At 49.4% G+C, this 21,193-nt stretch overlaps 11 protein-coding genes across 11 annotated transcripts; 5 read left to right on the top strand and 6 right to left on the bottom strand.

Annotated features, from left to right (window-relative positions):
* Positions 1–26: 26 nt before the first annotated feature.
* K444DRAFT_66180 (uncharacterized protein) lies at positions 27–2,888 on the bottom strand. Its single transcript, XM_024886627.1, has 5 exons — positions 1,944–2,888; positions 1,133–1,893; positions 888–1,083; positions 498–839; positions 27–442 (listed from the first exon to the last, which is right to left on the bottom strand). The coding sequence occupies exons 1-5, from the start codon at positions 2,574–2,576 to the stop codon at positions 398–400; spliced, it is 1,977 nt and encodes a 658-aa protein (XP_024733410.1). The 5' UTR covers positions 2,577–2,888; the 3' UTR covers positions 27–397.
* An 801-nt stretch (positions 2,889–3,689) lies between these two features.
* Positions 3,690–4,040, top strand: K444DRAFT_535591 (uncharacterized protein; the record flags this gene model as incomplete). Its single annotated transcript, XM_024875302.1, has 2 exons — positions 3,690–3,868; positions 3,920–4,040. 2 exons carry the CDS (start codon positions 3,690–3,692, stop codon positions 4,038–4,040), a joined length of 300 nt encoding a protein of 99 aa, XP_024733409.1.
* Positions 4,041–5,040: 1,000 nt separating this feature from the next.
* K444DRAFT_694051 (uncharacterized protein) lies at positions 5,041–8,136 on the top strand (the record flags this gene model as incomplete). The annotated part of the gene is made up of 6 exons (XM_024887852.1): positions 5,041–5,082; positions 5,138–5,216; positions 5,291–5,499; positions 5,560–5,682; positions 5,731–7,042; positions 7,099–8,136. The coding sequence occupies 6 exons, from the start codon at positions 5,041–5,043 to the stop codon at positions 7,902–7,904; spliced, it is 2,571 nt and encodes an 856-aa protein (XP_024733408.1). The 3' UTR covers positions 7,905–8,136.
* A 25-nt stretch (positions 8,137–8,161) lies between these two features.
* On the top strand, positions 8,162–8,347 carry K444DRAFT_536264 (uncharacterized protein; the record flags this gene model as incomplete). Its single annotated transcript, XM_024875361.1, has 1 exon — positions 8,162–8,347. A coding segment is annotated over one exon (186 nt), but the record flags the coding sequence as incomplete, so codon positions are not given.
* A 1,039-nt stretch (positions 8,348–9,386) lies between these two features.
* K444DRAFT_66001 (uncharacterized protein) lies at positions 9,387–11,130 on the bottom strand. Its single transcript, XM_024886420.1, has 5 exons — positions 11,001–11,130; positions 10,786–10,873; positions 10,533–10,632; positions 9,792–10,052; positions 9,387–9,678 (listed from the first exon to the last, which is right to left on the bottom strand). Exons 2-5 carry the CDS (start codon positions 10,821–10,823, stop codon positions 9,562–9,564), a joined length of 516 nt encoding a protein of 171 aa, XP_024733406.1. The 5' UTR covers positions 10,824–10,873; positions 11,001–11,130; the 3' UTR covers positions 9,387–9,561.
* Positions 11,032–12,823, bottom strand: K444DRAFT_567153 (putative adenylate kinase 1). Its single transcript, XM_024877158.1, has 4 exons — positions 12,335–12,823; positions 12,214–12,266; positions 12,003–12,157; positions 11,032–11,948 (listed from the first exon to the last, which is right to left on the bottom strand). Exons 1-4 carry the CDS (start codon positions 12,498–12,500, stop codon positions 11,489–11,491), a joined length of 834 nt encoding a protein of 277 aa, XP_024733405.1. The 5' UTR covers positions 12,501–12,823; the 3' UTR covers positions 11,032–11,488.
* A 30-nt stretch (positions 12,824–12,853) lies between these two features.
* Positions 12,854–14,532, top strand: K444DRAFT_616333 (26S proteasome regulatory subunit rpn-8). Its single transcript, XM_024880907.1, has 3 exons — positions 12,854–13,201; positions 13,272–13,543; positions 13,599–14,532. Exons 1-3 carry the CDS (start codon positions 13,018–13,020, stop codon positions 14,208–14,210), a joined length of 1,068 nt encoding a protein of 355 aa, XP_024733404.1. The 5' UTR covers positions 12,854–13,017; the 3' UTR covers positions 14,211–14,532.
* On the bottom strand, positions 14,320–15,315 carry K444DRAFT_632891 (uncharacterized protein; the record flags this gene model as incomplete). Its single annotated transcript, XM_024883533.1, has 2 exons — positions 14,320–14,435; positions 14,604–15,315. 2 exons carry the CDS (start codon positions 15,313–15,315, stop codon positions 14,320–14,322), a joined length of 828 nt encoding a protein of 275 aa, XP_024733403.1.
* A 321-nt stretch (positions 15,316–15,636) lies between these two features.
* K444DRAFT_536463 (uncharacterized protein) lies at positions 15,637–16,918 on the bottom strand (the record flags this gene model as incomplete). The annotated part of the gene is made up of 2 exons (XM_024875378.1): positions 15,637–16,656; positions 16,712–16,918. 2 exons carry the CDS (start codon positions 16,916–16,918, stop codon positions 15,637–15,639), a joined length of 1,227 nt encoding a protein of 408 aa, XP_024733402.1.
* Positions 16,919–17,576: 658 nt separating this feature from the next.
* K444DRAFT_535838 (autophagic death protein) lies at positions 17,577–18,105 on the top strand (the record flags this gene model as incomplete). The annotated part of the gene is made up of 3 exons (XM_024875322.1): positions 17,577–17,639; positions 17,704–17,948; positions 18,051–18,105. The coding sequence occupies 3 exons, from the start codon at positions 17,577–17,579 to the stop codon at positions 18,103–18,105; spliced, it is 363 nt and encodes a 120-aa protein (XP_024733401.1).
* Positions 18,106–18,696: 591 nt separating this feature from the next.
* Positions 18,697–20,810, bottom strand: K444DRAFT_65836 (uncharacterized protein). Its single transcript, XM_024886248.1, has 2 exons — positions 19,121–20,810; positions 18,697–19,063 (listed from the first exon to the last, which is right to left on the bottom strand). The coding sequence occupies exons 1-2, from the start codon at positions 20,593–20,595 to the stop codon at positions 18,820–18,822; spliced, it is 1,719 nt and encodes a 572-aa protein (XP_024733400.1). The 5' UTR covers positions 20,596–20,810; the 3' UTR covers positions 18,697–18,819.
* Between the last annotated feature and the right edge of the window lie 383 nt (positions 20,811–21,193).

The raw sequence follows: 21,193 nt of genomic DNA, 5'->3' as shown, positions 1-21,193 counted from the left end.
GAGTACTTCACTTATCATGTGGGACAAGTAGACCCAGACAAAGATTGTCCTTTTAAATGCAAATCATCTGCCAGTGATGTTGGGAAGCCTTTCTCAAGGCTCATGTGGAAAGTTGCACTAGGAAGCCCAGTCGTGGATGATGAGGCGCTTTGTCTTCTGGCGGTGGAAGGGCGGTCAATAGTTGGCGCTTGCACGGCTCTATGGTCGGCTCAAGACACAAGAAATGCCGGGCACGATAGTGAACAAAGAGAGGGGCTTAAGGAAAGGAAGCCTGTTTTAAAGTCTTGATTATTTTGGTATCTAATCTGGCTCCTTGCAACGCCTATGCTATGCTTATTTTAGAGAAGAAACGGTCCCACCATGCAAAATCTGTCTATGGTATCTGTGCACCATTAACCTAATTTTCTGTCTTGATCTTCGTTCGCAACGCCATGTAATCATCCTAATTCTATATTAGTCAACTATAACTCATATATGTGTGGGAGAAAACGGCTTACCTCAGCTTTCCGCTTTCCTAGCACGCCTGCAGGCTCAGGCGTACCCCTCTTGACCTGCGTAATTACATCCTTCGTTGCCTCTGCGTAGCAACTTGCGTGGTAGATGCGGTCTCCGACCTTCTTCGCATCCATCCAGACAAACTCTTGCGCCTCATCAAGCCACTTCATCTCGAATTTCTCTTGGCAGATGGGACAAAGACTGTTTGCGAGAGCAGGATCGTCTGGCACTGCAAGATACTGGAGCTTGGGGTTGTTTGCTGCTGCAGAGGCGGCGCTTGAGTTATTTGCAACTGTGGTAGCCGTGCCTGACTCGTCTTCTACTTCACGGGATTTGATCCAATCCTGAGTACTGTTAGCAGAGCTTTGAAATTATTTTAGAGCAAGACTTACCAATTCGTCAACATACCAACTTCGATGTTGTCCTCTCGCCTCTGCTTCAGCCATCCGTTGATGAACTTTGAAGTGCCAGTCCATGTGAGCGGTCTTCTTTTTCTTGCCTTCTTCGTCTGCCTGGAAGCGACGGCCACATTGAGTGCAAGGCGCCCCCAGTCGCTCATAAAGGCTGGAGATGAGATGAGGCCGTTTCCTAACAATATTAGATGCGAAAACATTAATGGAAGAGACTACAAGCTTACTCTTTGAGGGAAGCAGGCTTCAGAACAACATCATTGGACAAGTTTGCCAGCGGCGTCCGAGAGGCGCTCGGCGGAGTGTTGAGAAATGACGGAGGGAAACCTGGTGGCACAGGCAAAGAGCTCATTGGAGTTGGTGCACTAGTTGGTGTTGAAACGGCTGGAAGCATTCCAGCAGCTCGCAGTCGTTCGAGCAAAGAGCTAGCTTCCGGAATTGGCGTAGAAGCCGGTGCCGTGGCGGGAGGTTGTTGATAGGAAGGTTGAGCATACTGAGGCTGAGGAGAGCGAATTGGGGCCCCTGCATTTATAGGGGCCGCGGGCTGAGGAGTTGCAGAGGCTCTTGCCAATGCTGCAAGAGCACCTGGACCAAGAATTGAACTCAACGAGGGCTGCTGAGCCGGCGGCTGAGTAGCTGCTACGGGTGCAGGAGGATATACTGGTGCTGGAGGGAGCTGGGTTTTAGGTGCCTGAGAGGCTTCAGACAGCTGATCAACTTGATCTTTTATGAGGGCAATTTGATTTGGTGGCAGTTGTTGGTTTTGCAAAATAGTCTGCAAATCAAGCAAGGCTTTCAGTCTCGTTCCAATACTGTTATCGTAAGGATTTTGAGCCCATTCCGCCTTTGACGTAGTGATAAGCTTGTCAATGTCACTATTCAATCTTGCTATGCTATTTTCAGCCACCTGATACCCCTGAGATGGTGGTTGCTGCCATGAAGGCGGCCCTGAAGCTACTTGTGGAGGATACTGCTGACTAGGTGGTCCCTATGAAATTGTCAGTGAGAGGACGATGATAAGAATTCAAGAATTCTTACTGGCGGGGGTCCATATGGTTGCTGACCATTTGGCTGATTCGGGTATTGCTGTCCATTTATGGGAGGAGAGGCATATTGTTGTTGTGGAGGGTAGTTTGGGCCATATCCTGGCGTAACATTGGGTGGGGGCGGTCGATACGCATTTGGTGGGGTTGGAGTATCTCGATATCCAGCAGGAGAAGCGGTCGACCGACCTCGGTTCAGCTGTTGTTGTTGGTTTTTGAGATGTTCCTGATGGGCCTGAACAAAGGAAGTTTTGGCCTTAATCAAGGCATTTTCAATTGGACGTGTGAGCTCAGGGGGGAATACAGGTCGAGGATCCATTGAACCAGGCACAGGCTCTTTCCAGGTCTTCAACATCTCATCCATCTTCCTCCGTACACTAGTGTCAACCAAAGCGTAAGCTTCCATAAAGGTTGCGTAGAGTTGCCGACCAAAGAACAGTGTGTATGGCGTGCCGACATTCTTGACGATGGAATCGAGGACATAGAAAGCAGGGAGTTTCTTCTGCGGGGAGGTTTGTTTGAGGTGAAGCTTAAGAGCTTCGGAAATCGCAAAGGCGTGCTCTGTATTCTCCTTTGCAATGATCGTAAGATTACTTATTTCGAACCTTGACTGCCGTGGTGTCAGCATTCGTTGATCTGAGGATGTCTATGGAATAAGGGTCTCGTGGACAGGACAGACTTCTGCCTGTCCAAGATTACAGTAGGACATGTGGAGCTCCGGCGGGATTCGTACATTTATCTAGATGATCTAGGTGTCAGCGGTGCCTATTCTGGGAGAGTTTTGAGAGCTGGAACATTGTTTCGCGAGTTTCTACTCTAGAGAGGAGAAAAACATCGCCATGCATCTAAAAGGAGAGTTGGGATCAGAGAAGTCACCTACGCTAAGGTCCTGCAAGGCTGACTTAAAATCCTCCGCTATATCATCAGGTCCTTGACCGTACGACATGTTGGGCTGTTGCAAAGCCAGGAGAAGTGCTAGGAGGGAGGGTGAAGAGAAAGGCTTTCAAAACGGAACGTCTCGCACGGAAACCACCGGGCTTCCGATCTCGAGAACAGATCTTTTCAAAGACAGCTAGCTAGATCCATGCACAGGTATTCAACTCGATGAGAACTAGAAGTGTGTATTTGATGACTGCCAATCCTCCCGCCGTCTCGCCTTTGTTTGTCAATCGGTTCAGCCTTGCTCCGCTCGCCCACCTCCTCTGCGCAACCTCAAGTCCTCAGAATGAATGAAATCTCGGGCGGCCGATCGGTCAGTCGGAATCGCGCAAGTGTATGAGTCGCATTCGATGTCTTGTCGTTGTTGGTGCTGAGGAGGGTCGTGGTTGCCGAAGGTGGATGGCGACAAAGATGATTTGCAGTTCGGTTCTTGTCTGTTCGAGCCGGCTTATTTTTAGCCTGCCGGTTGCGGCGTCACTTTTCTCCGCTTGGGGAATGAGCAACCAAGAACCAAGATTGTTCAAAGATATCTTAATCGTAAATGTTTAGGATAGTCTTAGAAAGACTAAGTTGACTATCTATGCTTAAATTCGCCCGTTCCAATGAAATCAAGTAATCACTCACGGATCTATAGACTATGGCATAATGACAAGCAGCACGTGACCATGACCCACCCGCTTTCTCCGGATGGGATGCTTGGCTGCGGCACATCAGGCTCCGACATAAGGCCGTGGATGCCTCCCTCACCCTTCCTCTTCAACATACCACCAACAACACCTGAACACAAAAGAAAACGAATGCCATGAAATTCACCATTCTTTCGATCCTTGCCTTCATTACTGTCGCAATGGCTGTAGTACAACCCCAGAAAGCCGTCATCGTCTCATATCCAAACGACACCCCAGATAGCATTGTCGACCAGGCAAAGGATGCTATTCTTGCAGCTGGAGGCGTTATTACACACGAATACAAGTTGATCAAGTTAGTATCATTCCATGGCTTCGTATAGTAATCATCTAACGGACCTTCCAGGGGATTCGCCGCAAAAGCTTCCGCAAAAGTTCTCGACACAGTTCAGACAATGGGAAATGATTACCACGCCGTGATTGAAGAAGACCAAATGGTTTCTATCGCCGGGGGCAAGAGTTCGTGATGAGGAGGCTGCAATACTGGCCGGCTGGGACGGCGTACATAACGAACATGCATGATGGGTACTGGATGGAGTTTGGCAATATGGACAACCGGGCCGATTTCTCATGGCGCAAAGCACAATGGAGGGTTGGCGCAGAGGGAAAACTGTAAACCATACAAAATTGGTTCTTTGAACGATTAACGGTCGATGAGGAGGCCCTTCTCCAATTCCAACCACGGATATTCTCTTCCCCCGCTCGAATGTCTTTCAATATATAGCGAGACATCCTCGCGGTGGACAGCAAAAGCGGGACTAAGTGCACCATGCCCACTGGGGACGTTTCAATTGCTTCTAGTCCGATTGTTCCCTGGAGCTGTCGTGAATCAAAACTCTACCCCTTCCCGAAATCATGAGATTCTCGAACTAGAATAAATCTTAATCGCTCCAAGTCTCTCTAAATTATAATTTTGACTGAGGACAATGTCACTTGAGGCATAGTAGTTGCTGTTGGAAAAGTAAAAGAAGCCACTTCCTCTGATGCTTACCGTCGAAAGTGGCTTGACTGGCTGCAGTCTTTGAGAATCCAACTGCAGGCTGCTGCTGTGCCCTGAACGCGTGATGTCATTGGACAGCAAGGGGTCAAAGGCAATTATGGAGCGCCCGTTCTTTATTCATTGTTGAGTTGATAAAGGAGAGAGATTGAAGTATTGCATAGAGGTCTTTTGAACAATGCCTTTGTTAGACTTACAAGTGCCGATAAAGGACAACAGCCTGGGATTCGCTGAAGGACAATCGCGTCTAGAAGCTCGCTGACGAGATCGCGACAAGGAATTGGGCTCGAGCTTGCGACTCGAACAATGAAACACAGTCCGGCATAAATCAGCCCCAACGCTGGCCGGCTGTTCAAGATGTCATACAACTTTCGAAGCACAATCACCAAACCAATCTCTCTCCCTTACACACCTTTTGTCCCCTTTTGACAACCGCAAACCCCCGAATAGAAGGGGCCCGGGCAGCTACAATGCTGGCCAAGTCGGGAACCGAGAGCACTCTGCTCAACTGGGTATTACCCCTCCGTGACATCCTGAGTTGTACGCATTTGCTTACCTTGTTTGCAGGTGAACACATTTCCTCTTGACTCGAAAGTAGAGTCCCTCTCAGAGCTTAGTGATGGATTCGTCTTTTCAAAAATGCTGGGTAGGTGCAGAATAGGCCACCTCTTTACATCTCCCCTTCTTTTATGTCCATGACCTGACTTTTGATTGCTGCAGAGGACCTCGATCCCAGATACGCCGTTGATGCCGAAAACCACACGAGTCCGTCCAAATGGCTGGCCAAGAAAAAGAGCCTGGAAGCTGTCTACAAATCTCTCATCCGGTTTATCCAAAACCACTGCACCGAATATATCGAAACCGCTCTTAGAGACCCGGTAGATTTCAATGCTATTGCAGAACACGATGACGAGAAACAGACGGTGCAGGTAGCTCTTCAAATCAAAACAAGACAACTCGATTCCCACGTAACTGACTTATGCGTCCAGCTCCTCAAGATTTTCCTCATGGCAGCAACGAGAAACACCGACCCCCAAGAATATGTCAGTCGAATTATGCGTCTTGATGAGAAAGATCAAGGACGGATTGCGGCCATATGTGCAGAGCAAGAAGTAAACCACAAAGAACCTATTTGTCTTGATTCAGCTGACAAGGTATAGTTGCCTACAGATATGCAACGAGAGTCAAACTTTGAGGATGCATCCATGCCCCCAAAACTAACAAAAGACCTTGACCTAGCAGCCGAAGCCGCTTATGCTAAACTTTCCGCGGATCACGAAGCCCTGACGAAGCGATATGCAGACTTCCTCACCAGGTTTGAACGTTTAGAGGATAGTCACGAGCAATTACTTTCCCATAGCAAAGAAGCAGACCGCGAGCTGGAGGCTCTTCGGAGCTCCAATAATGATGACAGGGCAAATTTCATCACCCGCTTGCAGGCCCAAGTCCAGGAACAGAACGACCTTATTGCTACCCAGGAGCAGCAAATGGAGACCGACCGTGTTATCAAGGAGAGAGATCAGAAGGAGCTTGCTTCTCTTCGTCCAGCAGCAGCAAGATTAGTAGAAGCCGAAGACAAACTAAAAGAACTGAAGAACGACATCACGACTCTTACTAAGAAAGCCAATATGGTGGATCATTTCAAACAAAAGCTCGAACTGCAAAAGAGTATAGAGCGAGAGAATGATAATTTGCGCCGCCGTATTGACGTCCTCGAAGAGAACCAGAAAGAATTCGATAGGGTCCACGAAGAGAATGCAAAACACGTCGTGACGGCTACAGAATACGAGAAGAGATTCGCATCATATGAGAATGATGTCCTTCAGTTAAGTAATCAGAGGAGAAATCTTGAAGAAGAGCTACGGAACCAATACGACGAAGTTGCCCGTCTTCAATCGAGGCAGCAACACGACGAAAGATTCATTGAGACATTACAGGAACAGATTAGAACCAATACGGCAGGCCCTCCTCCATCTCCGAGTTCGCCTCGTGCTGCTAGGTCTGGTCCCTTAAGTTTGGAGGAAGAGCTCGAGCAGAGCGACAATGCAGGACCGAATTACGCTCTCGAAAATTCAAGGCTCAAAGCAGAGATTCAAGTGTTGAAGAGTTCCAATGCTGGAGCAACCAAAGCAACACTTCGAATCGAGCTTGAAGATGTGGAGAGAATCCGGAAGAGACTCGAAGAGAACCTCCGAGACCTTACCGAGAAGCACACTATTGGACAGATGCAGCTCAATGCGATGATTGGCAATTCTTCAGGCGAAAAGTTAGTCCAAGCAATCGATTGTGTAATGAACTTTGGTTCTCTTCAGATTCTTACAGATGATTTCTACAGGAACGAGGCCGTTATGTCTACACGAAAACTATACCTCGAAGCCAATCAAGAGCTCACGTCTATCAAGAGCAGGCTCGCCGAAATCCAGGCTGAACTATCAAGTCGAGACCGAGAATTGCTTGCTGCAAAAGCAGACTGTAAAACATCCCCCCAAAGTTCCCATCTGAAAGTATAAAAGCTAACGGAAATGCAGTGGCCGCGATCGATCAAGAAGAAATGGTTGCTCTGGAAGATCTCAAACGAACAAACGAGATAATCACTACATCTTTCAAGAATGACTTGGAAATACTCCAGAGCAAGCATAAAGCTTTAACAACTGATCATGAGCAGCAGAAAACGCAGCTCATCGATGCATTGTTGTCCAAGGACAAATCAATGAAAGATTTAGCCTCCTTCAAAGAGCGAACCGGAACCAATGGGGACGATGCTTATCAAAAAGCTCAGTCTGAGGCCATCATCGAGGAGGAGAATGCCCGGAAGGCTCTGCAAGAGGTGAGCAAAGTCATTCCACCACCAGAATCTCCAAGTCCAGCCAAAAAAGGACGGGGTTTTTTGAAAACACTTTCACGTCTTTCCTTCCTTCCATACACTCCTAGAGCTCAACCTACCAGGCCTGAGCCTGCATCTGAGCCTGCACCTGAGCCCGAACTTGAATCAGATCAAGCAACACTTGGTAGTCCAGAAAATCTCGAGCGAGAGAATGGTGCCGTCGGTATCACCCGAACGATTCCGCGTCCTCAACGTCTTTCTTTCCACCCTTATACTTCTAGCGCTCAAGCTACCGGGCGTGGGCCTACGCCCGAGCCAGATCAAGCATCACTCGAGAATCTAGAGCTTACTCTCCAGCGAGAGCGATCTATTTTCGGTGGTGTCCCAGCGATCCCGCGTCCTCTCATTTCACCAAGAACAATCCCTCTTCCTGCTTCACCAATTCGACCTCGTTTTGAGCGTACAGATCTCAAACGTTGTACAAAACCACGAGGCCTCGACGATAACTGACATCCTTTACAGCAGGCCAAGACCCAGGATGCAATCATTCAAGACCTTCAACGAAGACTCAAAAGCGCCGAAGAAGGCAGTCCGGACGCTCAGAAGGTACCCCGTCCATCATTTCCTTCAATCAGTCGTAATTCTTTTGTTGTTCGAAATTATGCGAGGGCCTCTAATTTCTTAATCATACACATTTCCCATTCCTGTCCCCCCATACCTAGCGGTCTTTGGAGCCCTGTGATTGTGAGTGCTGATCTGATGACTTTGTGAAGGTGGAATATGAAGCCAAGATAAAGAACCTCACCCGCGAAAACGCCCTGATTTCTACTGCATGGTACGATCTCACGACCCGGTTGCAGAGCAATCATGTGGTATTGCAACGCAGACAGGACGCCCCGAGGAGTTGGTTGAACAAACAGAGGCAGATGGTCAATGCTACGCCGCGACGATGAATGATGAGATGAGGGGATGATATGACTTTATGCTCGCATTGGAGAATTTGTTGGGCATTTTTAAAGTTGATGGATTGCATGGTTTGGTGGACGAGGGCATTGTTTTTTGGATGCAGAGATGGATGCTCGGGTTCGTGGGCAGGGTCATTCCAGAATTTGCGTATACCCCTTTTCCCCACATATACCGGTTCTTAGACGATACACTTTAAATAGACACGTGAAGACACGGTCATCTGGCTACTCCGTCTCACTGCCGTTATTCCATCTGGGACAAGAGAGCGAAATCATTCCCACATTCGAGCCAAGAACATCCCCAAGGTCTTGACAAGACATGTACTTTAGTAGAAGGGACCCCAACCCCTGCAATCGGCGCTCACCCCGCTCCCGCACTCGCCCATCACGGCTCCCGCATCCGAACTCAGAATGCAGTATGGTAACTTCCTCCCCTCACCTCCCCTCATCATGTCCCTCGCCATCGGACACAACCCCCAGTCCATCTATGAAATAGCCAAACATTCGTCGGACACCACTTCCGACGGGAATTGCTACGTGCAACAAAAATCTCCCATTTATTCCTCCTAGAACGTGAGATGCGAGTCAGTTACAGGCCCTGCTTGCGTGTGACTGGGTGGAGGACATCGAAACGAGGGAGCGTGGCATGTTGTCTGGGAGCGATGGCCCGAGTCCGATGAATCGCGAATCGTCGATGGGGGACATGAAAGATCCGTGATGCGGTGCAGAAGGATAAAGCGCGCGTGGACATATCGAGCGAAGCGCCGAATGTTTGGAATGCCACATCTCGGTTGCTGGTCTGCTTTTACGTCTGCTCTTCTTCAATCGTCGCTGGCACTTTGGGACGGACATTCATTATTTCCTGTGGATGGTTTTGTGCCTTCTTGAGATCGAGAGTTTGCCCTGCTAACTCGAACCGGAACTCGAGGCCGGCGGCGGAAAACAAAATCGGCGCAAACGAATATGTGTAAGTGGCAAAAAGAACAGTCAAAATGGAAGGAAAAGAAAAGCAGAACTTGATCTTCGATTGCCCGAACCTAAGCCCCTATTTCACAAGCTTAGATACTGTATTGGGGACCGTTTTCTATTAATCAACTCCAAAAAACGCAAAAGCAAACTGATCTTCAGAGCCCAATTCCCAGAGTCTGCATGCACACGCTTTGAAAGAAAGTACGCCGAGAAACTCTTCCGGAAGGAGATGATCAGATTCCACGTCCCCATTCCTCACTCGCATAAGCTCCGTACGGCATCTTGAAGTAGTCGTTCTCGGCTTGGTCAAGGAGTGCAAGACGCTTCTCGATCATGCTAACCTTGATTTGCTTTTCGTCATGTTAGCCTCGACCTTGTTTCCAACTGATTTCCTTTTTCCACCACCCTCGGCCACACTGATGTCTCTATAAACTGACAAGCAAGAAAGCAGGAATAGACTCACGTAGTATCTTCCGATCTCCGGGAACCTCTCCATCGCAAGTCGAGAAATGTCTTCGCTCTTCCAACGCTCCCGATTCTCCTCCTGCCGCGGGACGTTGCCGTTCCTGTCAAGCGGTGCGTGGGTCGCTAGGTAGGTGATGAAGCGGTCGTGGATGTGGTTCCAAGTTGGAGGGAGGCCGGAGCACGAGGGGTGCTTTTTGCATACGAGCTCGGTGCCGATCGGACGGGCGTAAGTGTGGGTGCTGTTGGGGGATTGCTGGTTCTAATATTATGGTCAGTGTCTTACCAATGGGATATAGGGAGTGACGATGAGGGCCGAGAAAGAACAGACTAAGAGGAGAGGATGGGGATTCAAGCTCTCGACTGAGCTCCTTTATCACAACTCGAGGCTGACCTGGATCTCGCCAAGACTCTTTCTTGGACGTTGCTGTACCTTCGGAGCACTCGATGACTGGTCCATGACGCCGTCAAGGCTGATGGGTACCGCCTTGTTCTTACTCTGTCGTTGGCCCATTGTCCAATCAGCTTGTGGACATTAAGAAAAAGGCTTCCGTTCAAGTTTATCTTTTCGGCTTACGAAGTCATGGGCGAAGAAGGTTGACTGTTCAAGTGAATTTATGTCAAGGGTGAAGTCCGGGCGACATTTGGTCACGCTTCACGGTGAATATTGAAGGAGAACTTGAGGAGAAATCAACGCGACCAGGAGAGAAAAAACCATGAGCATCAGAGAAAAGTGGCGTACCGCTCCCTTCGAACTTCGACTCCCACTTCTCCTATCAAGCGCCAGGAGATCCGCGTTGAAGACACTCATTGGTACATCAAATTGTGTGCCAGCAGAGTACCTATTCGCAAGGAATCGGAGTCAGTGTACTTCTTTCGGGTGTTCTCGGGAGTAGAGTGTTCCCAGTGCTGTTGGGACATTACGAGCAGGATATCCTCAGAGCTGTGGGACATTGATTCCATGCGGATTATTGCTCCAAGAAGTTGAGACTTGCCTCTGTGATGCTCTCGAGGGCTTTGCTTGAGCAGGCATCTTGAGTACAATCCTAATTGATAGCACCGAGCTGAAGGCGTACTTTCGTTCTGGATTTCGTTCTGAAGTAAGAGGTCAACTCAATGAGATGCTGGAGCTTGAAGCTTGGAAAAAAAATACAATGTTACAGTTTGATTATTTCGCTCGACGGTGACAGTTCGAATGGGTACAACTCACGCCACTGGCAGGAGACTTCCTCTCTTATATGGTTGGGGTCTCACAGCCCTGATGTTAATGGAGATCGTGGTGTGCATCCAAACTCAGGCGTGGTGTAACATCTTCAGCGGCACGCTGCATGGAAGCGTTCTATCGATTGGAACGGAAGTCGACCGATCTGCAGAACTCGTAGCCACCCGGTCTCAATGATGCGATGGGGAAGAGGAACAATGATCCTGAGTCCACGGATCCGGACCTGAGATCTTGCATGAGATGATGCGGGCCACATTAACATTCTGGTCCATTGTTCCCAGACACTAATGTACATACAGCCCCTTAAAAAATGGGCATCAAACCCACGTGGTAAGTGGTCGTACAAATTCGTGCAGTTGCCCTCCCGCCCTGAGTGTTGTGAACACAAGATGCTCACTCACCCCAAGCAGTAACCGTAAACTTTTCGAAATCTATGCAAATCTTGGCCGCCGCGCCAATTACAAAGTTCGCTCGATTCAGTGCCCTGTAATCCTGCTGAGCAGACTCCCGCTCTTGGCCTGCTGTTTTTTTTCCGCCTCAAAAACTCCGAGAAGGCTCTTCCAAACTTGCCCCGGTTCTTGGCTGGCATCAATACCCTTCCAGATACCCGTCTTTTGGTAATATCCAACCACAGGTGCAGTTTGTTGATGATAGGTGACCAGTCGCTTCTTCAAGGCGTCAGCGTTGTCGTCCGATCTTTGAATCAATGGCTCGCCCGTAACATCATCCTTCATGTTCTCCTTAGGTGGGTTGAAAATCTTATGGTATGATCGGCCGGAGGCTGGGTGAATTAGACGCCCTGTTATCCGCGAGACGAGGAGGCCATCATCGATTTGAAGCTCGACAGCGTGTTGCAACTTCTGGTTGCGTTCCGCCAGCATTTGGTCCAATCTTTGTGCTTGTACGACTGTTCGTGGGAAACCATCAAGGATAAAGCTGTATCCTGTGTGAGTTGTGCAGTACAAGATGTTGATCCTGGCTTAAACTTACCCTCCGGCACACTCCTGGTTGGTCTCTAATTCCGCCTTGATCATACCAATGACAATCTCGTCACTGACGAGTCCACCTTGGTCCATGATCTTCTTGGCCTCCTTGCCCAATGGTGTCTTCTTAGCAACTTGTGATCGAAGCATGTCTCCGGTTGCCTTTACATGATGTTAGGTCAGCTTCACACACCTCCATAATTTTTAAGGCTACATACCAAGTGACAGCAACTGAATCTCTCCTTGATCTTGGGAGCTTGAGTGCCCTTGCCTGCAGAACCCCAATTAGCCGGCGGCCCAGCACGGTGTATCGACGGCAGAAAGATCATGAAAACATACCAGCCCCAGGTGGACCCATCAAGATCATCCGAACGCCCTCTTCTACAGTGTGCTTCGTACCGCCTTGGGCATGGGTGAGCTTGTCCTCGAGCTGCTTTACTCGCGACTCAAGCTTATTGACCAAGTCTTGCAGCGCCTTAACAGTATCATCGCCAATTGGTGCCATTGTGAAATGGTGAAGAGCGTGCAAACCTGACCAAGGTGAAGATGAATGCTGGTAGCCTCCTTCAAGAGCAACTCGCGTAGGGGGGAAGAGTTGTTGGGTGTTGCGACAGCTTCAGAATGTGGATTATGTTGCGGATTTAAAGAAGCTTGGCTCAACCTAAGCTCGGCTCGTCCACGGCGACCGGGGCCCGGAAACCGAGCCTTTCGTTCCTGTGACCCGAAGATGAGAGTGACAGATTTCCGGCTGGGACAAGAGCAGAACTGAAATTGACCAGATCCGACTTCGGGCTGCAGTCTCAAGACAAGAAGCAATTCAAAAGTGCTCCGCGTTTGTCCGGAGAAACCTCAGACGCTGTTGGTTCCTTCCTGGTCTTGAACTGCTTGCTTTCACGTGATGCCGCATTGAACTTTCTGTGAGCTTAGGCCTCTTTTGGCGAGCTTTGTGAAGCCGCCGCGAAATCCAAGCAGCCTGATCAACAACTTCTTCGAAAAATCCCCATTCAACTCTCCAAACCATCATGCCTGCCACTACAGCGGAAACGCTCTCTTTCGTCTCGAGGACCGTCTCGGTTGCCCCCCTCGTCCTTCTCTCAGCTGCAGATCATTATGGCCGTTCAGCCAAGGGCACGCGCAAACGAGTGGTTGGAGTTTTGCTAGGGCAGAATGATGGCAAGAACGTGAGGGTATCAAACAGCTTTGCTGGTACGTTTATGCTTTAAAATCGAGATGTCGAGATTCCCTAGGAGCTTGGTCCTGATCGTTTGCCTTCCAGTCCCTTTCGAAGAAGATGACAAGGACCCTTCAGTATGGTTTCTGGATCACAACTACGTCGAGTCGATGAACGACATGTTCAAGAAGATCAATGCAAGAGAGAAGTTGATAGGATGGTACCACTCGGGGCCTAAGCTGAGAGCTTCTGATTTGGAGATCAACGAGCTGTTCAAGAGATACACACCTAATCCATTACTGGTTATTATCGATGTTCAACCGAAGGAGGCGGGTGTACCAACAGATGCATACTTTGCGGTTGAAGAGATCAAAGATGTAAGGATCGCTGCTGCAACCTTTTCGATAAGATGGTGCTGATGTTTGCCCCTAGGACGGAACCACTACATCCAAGACCTTCGTGCACACGCCCTCGATCATCGAAGCCGAAGAGGCGGAGGAGATTGGAGTTGAGCATTTGCTGAGAGATATTCGAGATGTTGCCGTTGGAACCTTGTCAACAAGAATCACATCACAACTACAATCTTTGCAAGGGCTGCATTTACGGTTACGAGACATTGGGCAATACCTTCAAAAAGTCCTCGACAAACAACTGCCTGTCAACCACGCAATCTTAGGCAACTTGCAAGATGTTTTCAACCTCCTACCAAATCTTTCTACACCAAAGGCTTCATCACACATCCCCAACGGTATTGACACACCTGCAAAGAACAACAGCGAGCTCGCACATGCTATGAGCATCAAGACCAACGATCAGCTGATGGCCATCTACCTCAGTAGTTTGATCCGAGCCATCACCGCCTTCCACGATCTGATCGAGAACAAGATCCAGAACCGCCAACAACAAGAGGAGAAGGAGGCAAAGAAGGACGAAGTCAAAGATGACAAAGACAAGAAGATAAATGGCGTGAACGGCGTGAATGGAGAAGTGAAGGAGGGAAAGGAAGCCGAAAAGGAGAAAGAGGAGAAAGACAAAAAGAAGTGATGACGATAATGAAGATGGCGTTTGGTTCTTCCGGGTGTTCATGGGACATCAGACGGCATAGTATATTTCAATTCATGGGATATGTGCCATTGTATCATAGATGCGTAGCTTAATACAGCCACGCAATTGTGCCTTTATCATCCTCCTGCGTTCCGTAACTCCTGGCCATGTCTTGTCCTGACTCCAAACGCAATAATACCCAGCTCCCATATTTCTCAAAACCCCCTGAAGAAAGGCAGAATTCCTCACCTTCCACTGACTGCAAATCTGATTCACCAGATCAACCCTCACCACCAGCCCCACCCATCTCCTCACTACTCACTTCCCTCTCCCTCACGTACCCTCCCAAAAAATCCCACCTCTCCCCAAGTAAACAAGCAACCAAATGCTTACAAACCGGCACCCCTTCCCCCTCCCTCCCATTAAAACTCGACCCTCCAAACTCCCACTCCCCATCTTCACCCTTCCCAACCTCCTCTCTCAACCTCCCCACTCCCTCACCCTCCCACTCGCGATCCAACACCCAAGGCCTCCCACTAGACTCACCACCCGGGAACGCAGAATACGCAAAAGCAGCACACGAGCAATTCCACGCTCCGAGACGCACGGTGTAGACATTGCTTCCCGTTGCCGTCGCACCACTATCTCGAAACCGTGATTTTGGGGGTTGGGAGGAGCGGACCTGATATACCGTGTTCCTCTCTCCTTTCCTAATCTCTTTTTCAGGTCTTTCTGTTGAACTTTCTCCGGCTCCTGCTTCGAGATGGATATTGGCTTGCGGTGGAAAGACAGGTTGCCCGACATCCTCCATCTCCTCCTGGCCGGATGGGTTCCGCTCGGAGGCGGAAAGAGGAGTTCTTTCGATAAGACGTAAAACAAGTCCCCGATCTAGGAGGTCGAGAGCCTGCAACAGCATCGGAGGGGGGAACAGCACGTGCAATGTTGTGAGCAAAGCGCGCTGAGCCGCAGGGAGGGTTTTCAGCGGGTTATTGGGTGTGGAGTATGGCTCGTTCATGGTATTTGATGGTTGTTGAATGGTGGGAGCGGTGAGGGTGTTGAGGAGGGAGGTGAGGAGGTTTCTTGTGGTTGGAAGGGAAGTTGACATTTTGAGGTGAGCAGGCCAAGTGAATGGGGATTTGAGTGGATAATGCTCATTCTCACGCTGATACCTTTGGGATTCCCACTTTAGGAGTCGCATCCGAGGTTGTTTTAAAAACCGGTGTTTGTTAAAAGAGCAGAGGAAAATGAAGTTACGTCAACGTCAACAAGGTGCCAATTCCAATTCGCTAACAATAGCCGACCCCTTTCTTTTGGCGAGGAGAGAAGAGACAGCAGATGGGTGACTCTATTCATTCGTTATAAGGAGAGCAATTGTTCTTGCTCTGTAATGTACAATGTACATTCTAAACATCACGGTATCTAACATTCAAATCCATTCCCTGGGTTCTCTCAATACATCCACAAGTCTCTGCTCTCGACTCCCTTTCTCCGGCTCGAACATATATCTCCACTGCGCCGTCAGGGGCAGACTCATCAGAATGCTCTCGACCCTCGCGCTAGGGGTATTTAGCCCAAAGGCTGTTCCACGATCATGCACGAGATTGAACTCCACATATCTGCCCCTCCGAATCTGCTGCCATTCCTTCTCCTTCTCCGTGAACGGCATGTCCTTCCTCTTCATGATGATCGGGATATACGACGGAAGGAAGGCTTTCAAGCAGCTCTGCGCGAATGCAAATGTATTATCTTGATCTTTCTCCTGCTCATCTAGATCGTCGAAGAAGATCCCTCCTACACCGCGGGACTCGCTGCGGTGCTTGTTGACGAAGTAGTTGTCACACCACTTCTTGAAGCGGGGGTAGTATGATTTGTCGTGCTTGTCGCAGGCTTCCTTTATCGTTTTGTGGAAGTGGATGGCGTCTTCGTCGAAGAGGTAGCTGGGCGTAAGATCCGTTCCACCACCGAACCACCATGCGTTCGAGGTTCCATCTGGATTTGCGGTCTCAAAGTATCGGTAGTTGAGGTGAACTGTGGGTGCCATAGGATTGACAGGATGAAGGACCATACTCAAGCCAGCCGCGAAGAAATCCAGAGAATTCACGGTGGGGTCAATAGCCTTGTGATTAACCCGCATCTTCTCGATCGCCGGTCGGGGAAGGGTTCCATAGACTACGCTGATGTTTACGCCAGCTTTCTCAAAGACGTTTCCATCTTGTAGAACACTCGAGATACCTCCTCCACCATTCTCTCGTGTCCAAGTATCCACTCGAAACTTCTTCCCATCTACCTTCTCCAACTCTTGGACAATCTCCTTCTGTTGCTGCTTTATGAATTCTTCCATTCGTAATCGCATTGGGGAGTTCTCTGTGACGCCTGATTCCCTTTTGAGTTGAGAGTCCCTCTCGGCAATTGTGGCCGTATCAGCCTTCGTGGGCTCCTCCGTTACCTGTAAGATATTAATACAACATGCCCAAACCCGCCGTCAAAGGGACAGAAGCTACCATAGAATAAATCATAGCTCCAATAAAGACGATCCCGACAGCTATTCGAGTTTTTGGAGCTACAACACCCTTGCGGGCTTCTTTCGATGGATCTGGAGGTTTGGGATAATCTGCAAAGGCCCTGCGACTTCGTATATGCTGGGTAATTCGCGGGGAGAGCTTTGGTAAGCTTGAGAAGCGCAGACATGGTCGGATGGGGGAAGACATTATTGTGTTCGAGGGAGCTGGAAAGCAGCAATGGCCACGATTATCGTACAACGAACATAAGACCACAATTTAGGGGAAACCCGAGTGAACGGGTGCAGCTGGCGGTCCTATTGAAAAGGAAAAATGAAGAGAGCGAGAGTGGAACGTTTATGACCGAATTTGAGTCTGACGATTCGGAAAGTAATGACAACGAGTTCGCCGTCTTGAGCGAGGATTCGTTCTGCCACCATGGATGCGGCCGCTTTTATGAGACCTGAGGCATAAAGATACGAAACCAGGCAACAAGGAATTGTGACCGCTGTGATTGGCTAAGAGGGAATACTTCAATTTCTCCATTGTACTTGTACGTGACTGTTTTGGCACTTTGAATCAAGAAAGACACTGGATGGCAAGCCTTCAGGGCAGCTGATTTGCAAGCATCGCCTCCACTCGGTCAGCGTGTCATTCGTTGTGGCTATCCTGGATCCCGTGACTCCCAGGCACACGCCCTGATTCACCGCTGCGAATGACACTAGCGTTCCCCCCGCCGTCTTTTAGGCAGAGCACCTCGTACTTCCATCACAAAGCAACCTTCATAAAAGACAACCATAACCGCCGCACTCCTCCTTCCTCTAAACAAAACCGCAACACCAAGAACCGCATTTCGAGATCAGTCACCATGCGATCCAAATTCAAGGACGAGCACCCCTTCGAGAAGCGCAAGGCTGAAGCCGAACGCATCGTGAGTACCCCCCTCCATCCCCACCAACCCCCTCCAAACCATCAAACTAACCATCGTCTCGCAGCGCCAAAAATACAGCGACCGCATCCCCGTCATCTGCGAGAAGGTCGAGAAGTCCGACATCGCGACGATCGACAAGAAGAAGTACCTGGTGCCCGCGGACCTGACCGTCGGTCAGTTCGTCTACGTAATCCGCAAGCGCATCAAGCTCTCCCCCGAGAAGGCGATCTTCATCTTCGTCGATGAGGTGCTGCCACCCACCGCCGCGTTGATGTCGTCCATTTACGAGGAGCACAAGGACGAGGACGGGTACGTTTCCCTTTTCCCTCCCCTCCGTTTCCTTATCGTTTGGAACCCCAAGCACGGCAACTCCCGCAAAGGAACCACAGCTAACCCAAACCCTGCGAACAGGTTTCTCTACATCTCCTACTCCGGGGAAAACACCTTCGGTTTTGAGTCCTTGTAAAGCGCCCTTTCCTCGATTCCCGCCCTCTCCAACCATGTTATTCTTCCCGGTAAATCGCAGGCGTTTCGGTTCGGACGGTGGCGGTGAGATGGACGATTACGGTCACCCATCCGTCCCACCCACACACTCAAGGCAAATCAAGTAAATCACAAACCAACGGCAGTTTTTCCTTCCTTTGTTCCCTTGTTTTGCGCCCGGCCAAATAGTTCATTACCTGCAGACATAGTCTATTTGGGTTCGGGGGCTGGCTGGGTTTGGATGTAGACGGGGGCAGAGATCGTTGTGTTTCGTTGCGTTCAGCTCAGTCCGTACGTACTGCGGGACAAGATTAATACTTAGGACCTGAACGGAGTTTGGGGACTGAGACTGCTTTCGATCTCTTCTGGCTTGGGAATAGGTACAACACGATTCTTTCTGCCACTTTTCTGAGACTGGAATGGAATTTGGAGATTCGAGTGATCTAATCATGCTTGATTTGCGTCTGAGAATAAGACCACGACTGGTCTGGTAAAAGCTACTCCACACTGCCTCCTCCACGGGCGAATCATGATAACGATGTGTATATGCATACACGGCCCCATTCCCACAATTTAAGGGCCATTTATCTCGATCCCAAAACCCCTCTAGCCCTCAAAATCAAGAGCCTCTCATAAGTCCTCTTGACTTACCCACCGACACACCATCATTAATTCACACCCCAACTGATACAGGAACTCAATCATAGCTCAAATCCTTCAAAGCGCCTCGACTTCTCCGCGATGTCAAGGACCGACCGAACAAGGTGCTAAATTTCTTTCTCAAACTCCTAGGACTCTGCTCGGAAAGATTATCCTTCTTCAAATCACACTCTGGGCTATTGGCTGATGGCGACCCACGAAATGAACGGCGCAACCAACGAGGAGGTGTGACATAGCTGATTGAAGGGCTGCGAGTGCATGGAGCCTTTGCATGGGGGCTGCTATCAGTGGTTAGATAATAAGTCAGGAAGTATGATGGTAGAGAGCTGACTACTCACCTGAGGACCTCGACCTGAAACGTACATTTTTCGAGGTCTTTCGTAAGGATATCACGGTACCCACAAGTGCCAGGAGTGCATGGTTCGGATTTTGTGCCTGCAACGGTTGGATTCGCAGTCGCAACTGGCAGGGGATTTTGGGTGCACAGATTATTCAAGGGCTGCTCATCGACCAGCGGGTGTTCGGAGGTGACTGGTGATATGACTCCCTCGGCACTGTGCTCTGTCGGCGGTGGCGATGGGACAGCTACTTTTGCGCCGGGGTGCAGCCCAAGCCACTCCTTTCTTGGTGATCTTACCAACACAAGCTTGGACCAGAGTGGCTCAGGTGTGTCATCTTCCTCCGTGTCGACGTCTTCCTTGTGGTCGTTCTGGTGGTTCAGTACCTCTCTGAGCAGTGATGTTGCAACTCGGCTACAATCCTGAAAGGGATTGTCGAGCACCTTGCTCTCGAGATTGTTGGTGCTCACTTCCTGCTTGAGGTCCTGCTTCAGGGCTTCCGCATATGACTTGATCTCCACCGCCTGTTTCACAATTTCAGATGTCTCTTCTTCATCTGAAGCCAGAAGCTCGCGGACATTGATAAAACTCTCCTCCGAACCGAAGCCGGTATCATATTTTACAACCAAGCCCGAGATTTGGTTCGATTTTACCAACTTGTCAGTGGTCTTGGCCTCATCGCATTTCCAGTGGCGGGTGCGACCATCTCCGGTAAAGGTAGTGGGACGCCGTTGTGTCTGCTGTTCATCAGAAGAATCAACTTTGCTGTCGGCTTTTGTCATCACTGGGGACGCGAAGAGAGGGGTCGGCAGATCATTAGTAGAAGTCGATAAAGAATCCAAAGGTCCAACCTTCTCTTGGCCCATGCCAGATTGCAGAAACTTGATATGCAAGTTATCCACAGTGGTATTGGCTGACATGCGGAGGGTCTTAGGAGTTAGACCATTCAAGGATTGAAGAGAGGCGGGGCTGGAGCAATCTGCGAAAGGCAACTCATCCGACTCGCGGTGAGTTCGTCGTAATTTCGCTGTAAAGATGGCCGTATTCCTTCTGACTATCTTTTCGCGCTCCTCTTTCCTGGTCTTGTACTCCTCGATGAAGTCGTATTTATCTGCAAGAGATAATTTACTGAAATGCTCCATCTCTGACGGGGTTAGATGAAGTCCTTCTTGAGAAGACTTGACAAGCGCAAATAGCTTTTGGTATCTTTTGATGAATTCCGCTTGCTCTTGTGGAGTCATCAATGCAAAAATATCTCTGACCTCTTCGTTAATTTCGCAAGGCCGAATGCCAGCGTTCTTGAGTGCGTCATTTGCCCGGGTCCATTTTTGCATGGAGCGCTGAATGAGACGATTGCCGTGTCGGTCGAGCCATGTTTTGACCTCATCCTCCTCACAGAAAATTAAGTCCAGAAATTCTGATTCGAACAAAAGGGTTGCATGGAGAAAGATTTCTTCAAGATCTTTGTTGGCCATGTTCCACAGAGCCCCCTTGCGAAGCTTGAACTGGGTACGTGCCAAATCACGAGAGTCGGGATCAATGGGACGTTCAGCCACTTGATGGTTGAATCTGACATCTTGCTTCAACGACGGGTTGAACAATGGTTGGGATTTAGTCGGGATAGTGATAGTCAAATTCTGGCCTCTAGTTTGCTTCGTCTCTTCGGGGGATTGATCGTTCACAAGTGAGTACTGAGCAGATTCTTCGAAATTGATTGGCTCTGAGCAAAGCTCAAGCGGCCCAAGGCTCTTTGAAGAAATTGGGAAGGTTCGACGTATGCTGGAGGATCCATAGGAGCTTTCAGACGCATAGCCATCGGCTGTTTCGTTGTCTGGCAGAAACGGGAAACTTGAAGGCTCATCAGGAGGGAGTTCGATATCAAAGCCATACACGAACTCTTTTCCCTTCAAGGTAGCATTGAAGTCAGTATCGACAGCCTTTCTGTTAGCCTCGTCCTGTTCAGAACCAGACTTCAACCCAAGAAACTTCCTTGGATCCTCGTTCCATATTCTGTACCCTGCGTATACTAATCCGTTGCCCGATTTCTCCTCAACTTCCTCCGAGGAAGCACTG

This window comes from Hyaloscypha bicolor, assembly GCF_002865645.1.
Source record: "Hyaloscypha bicolor E unplaced genomic scaffold K444scaffold_118, whole genome shotgun sequence".
Classification (NCBI taxonomy): Eukaryota; Fungi; Ascomycota; class Leotiomycetes; order Helotiales; family Hyaloscyphaceae; genus Hyaloscypha; species Hyaloscypha bicolor.
This window is presented reverse-complemented; position numbering and strand designations above follow the sequence as displayed.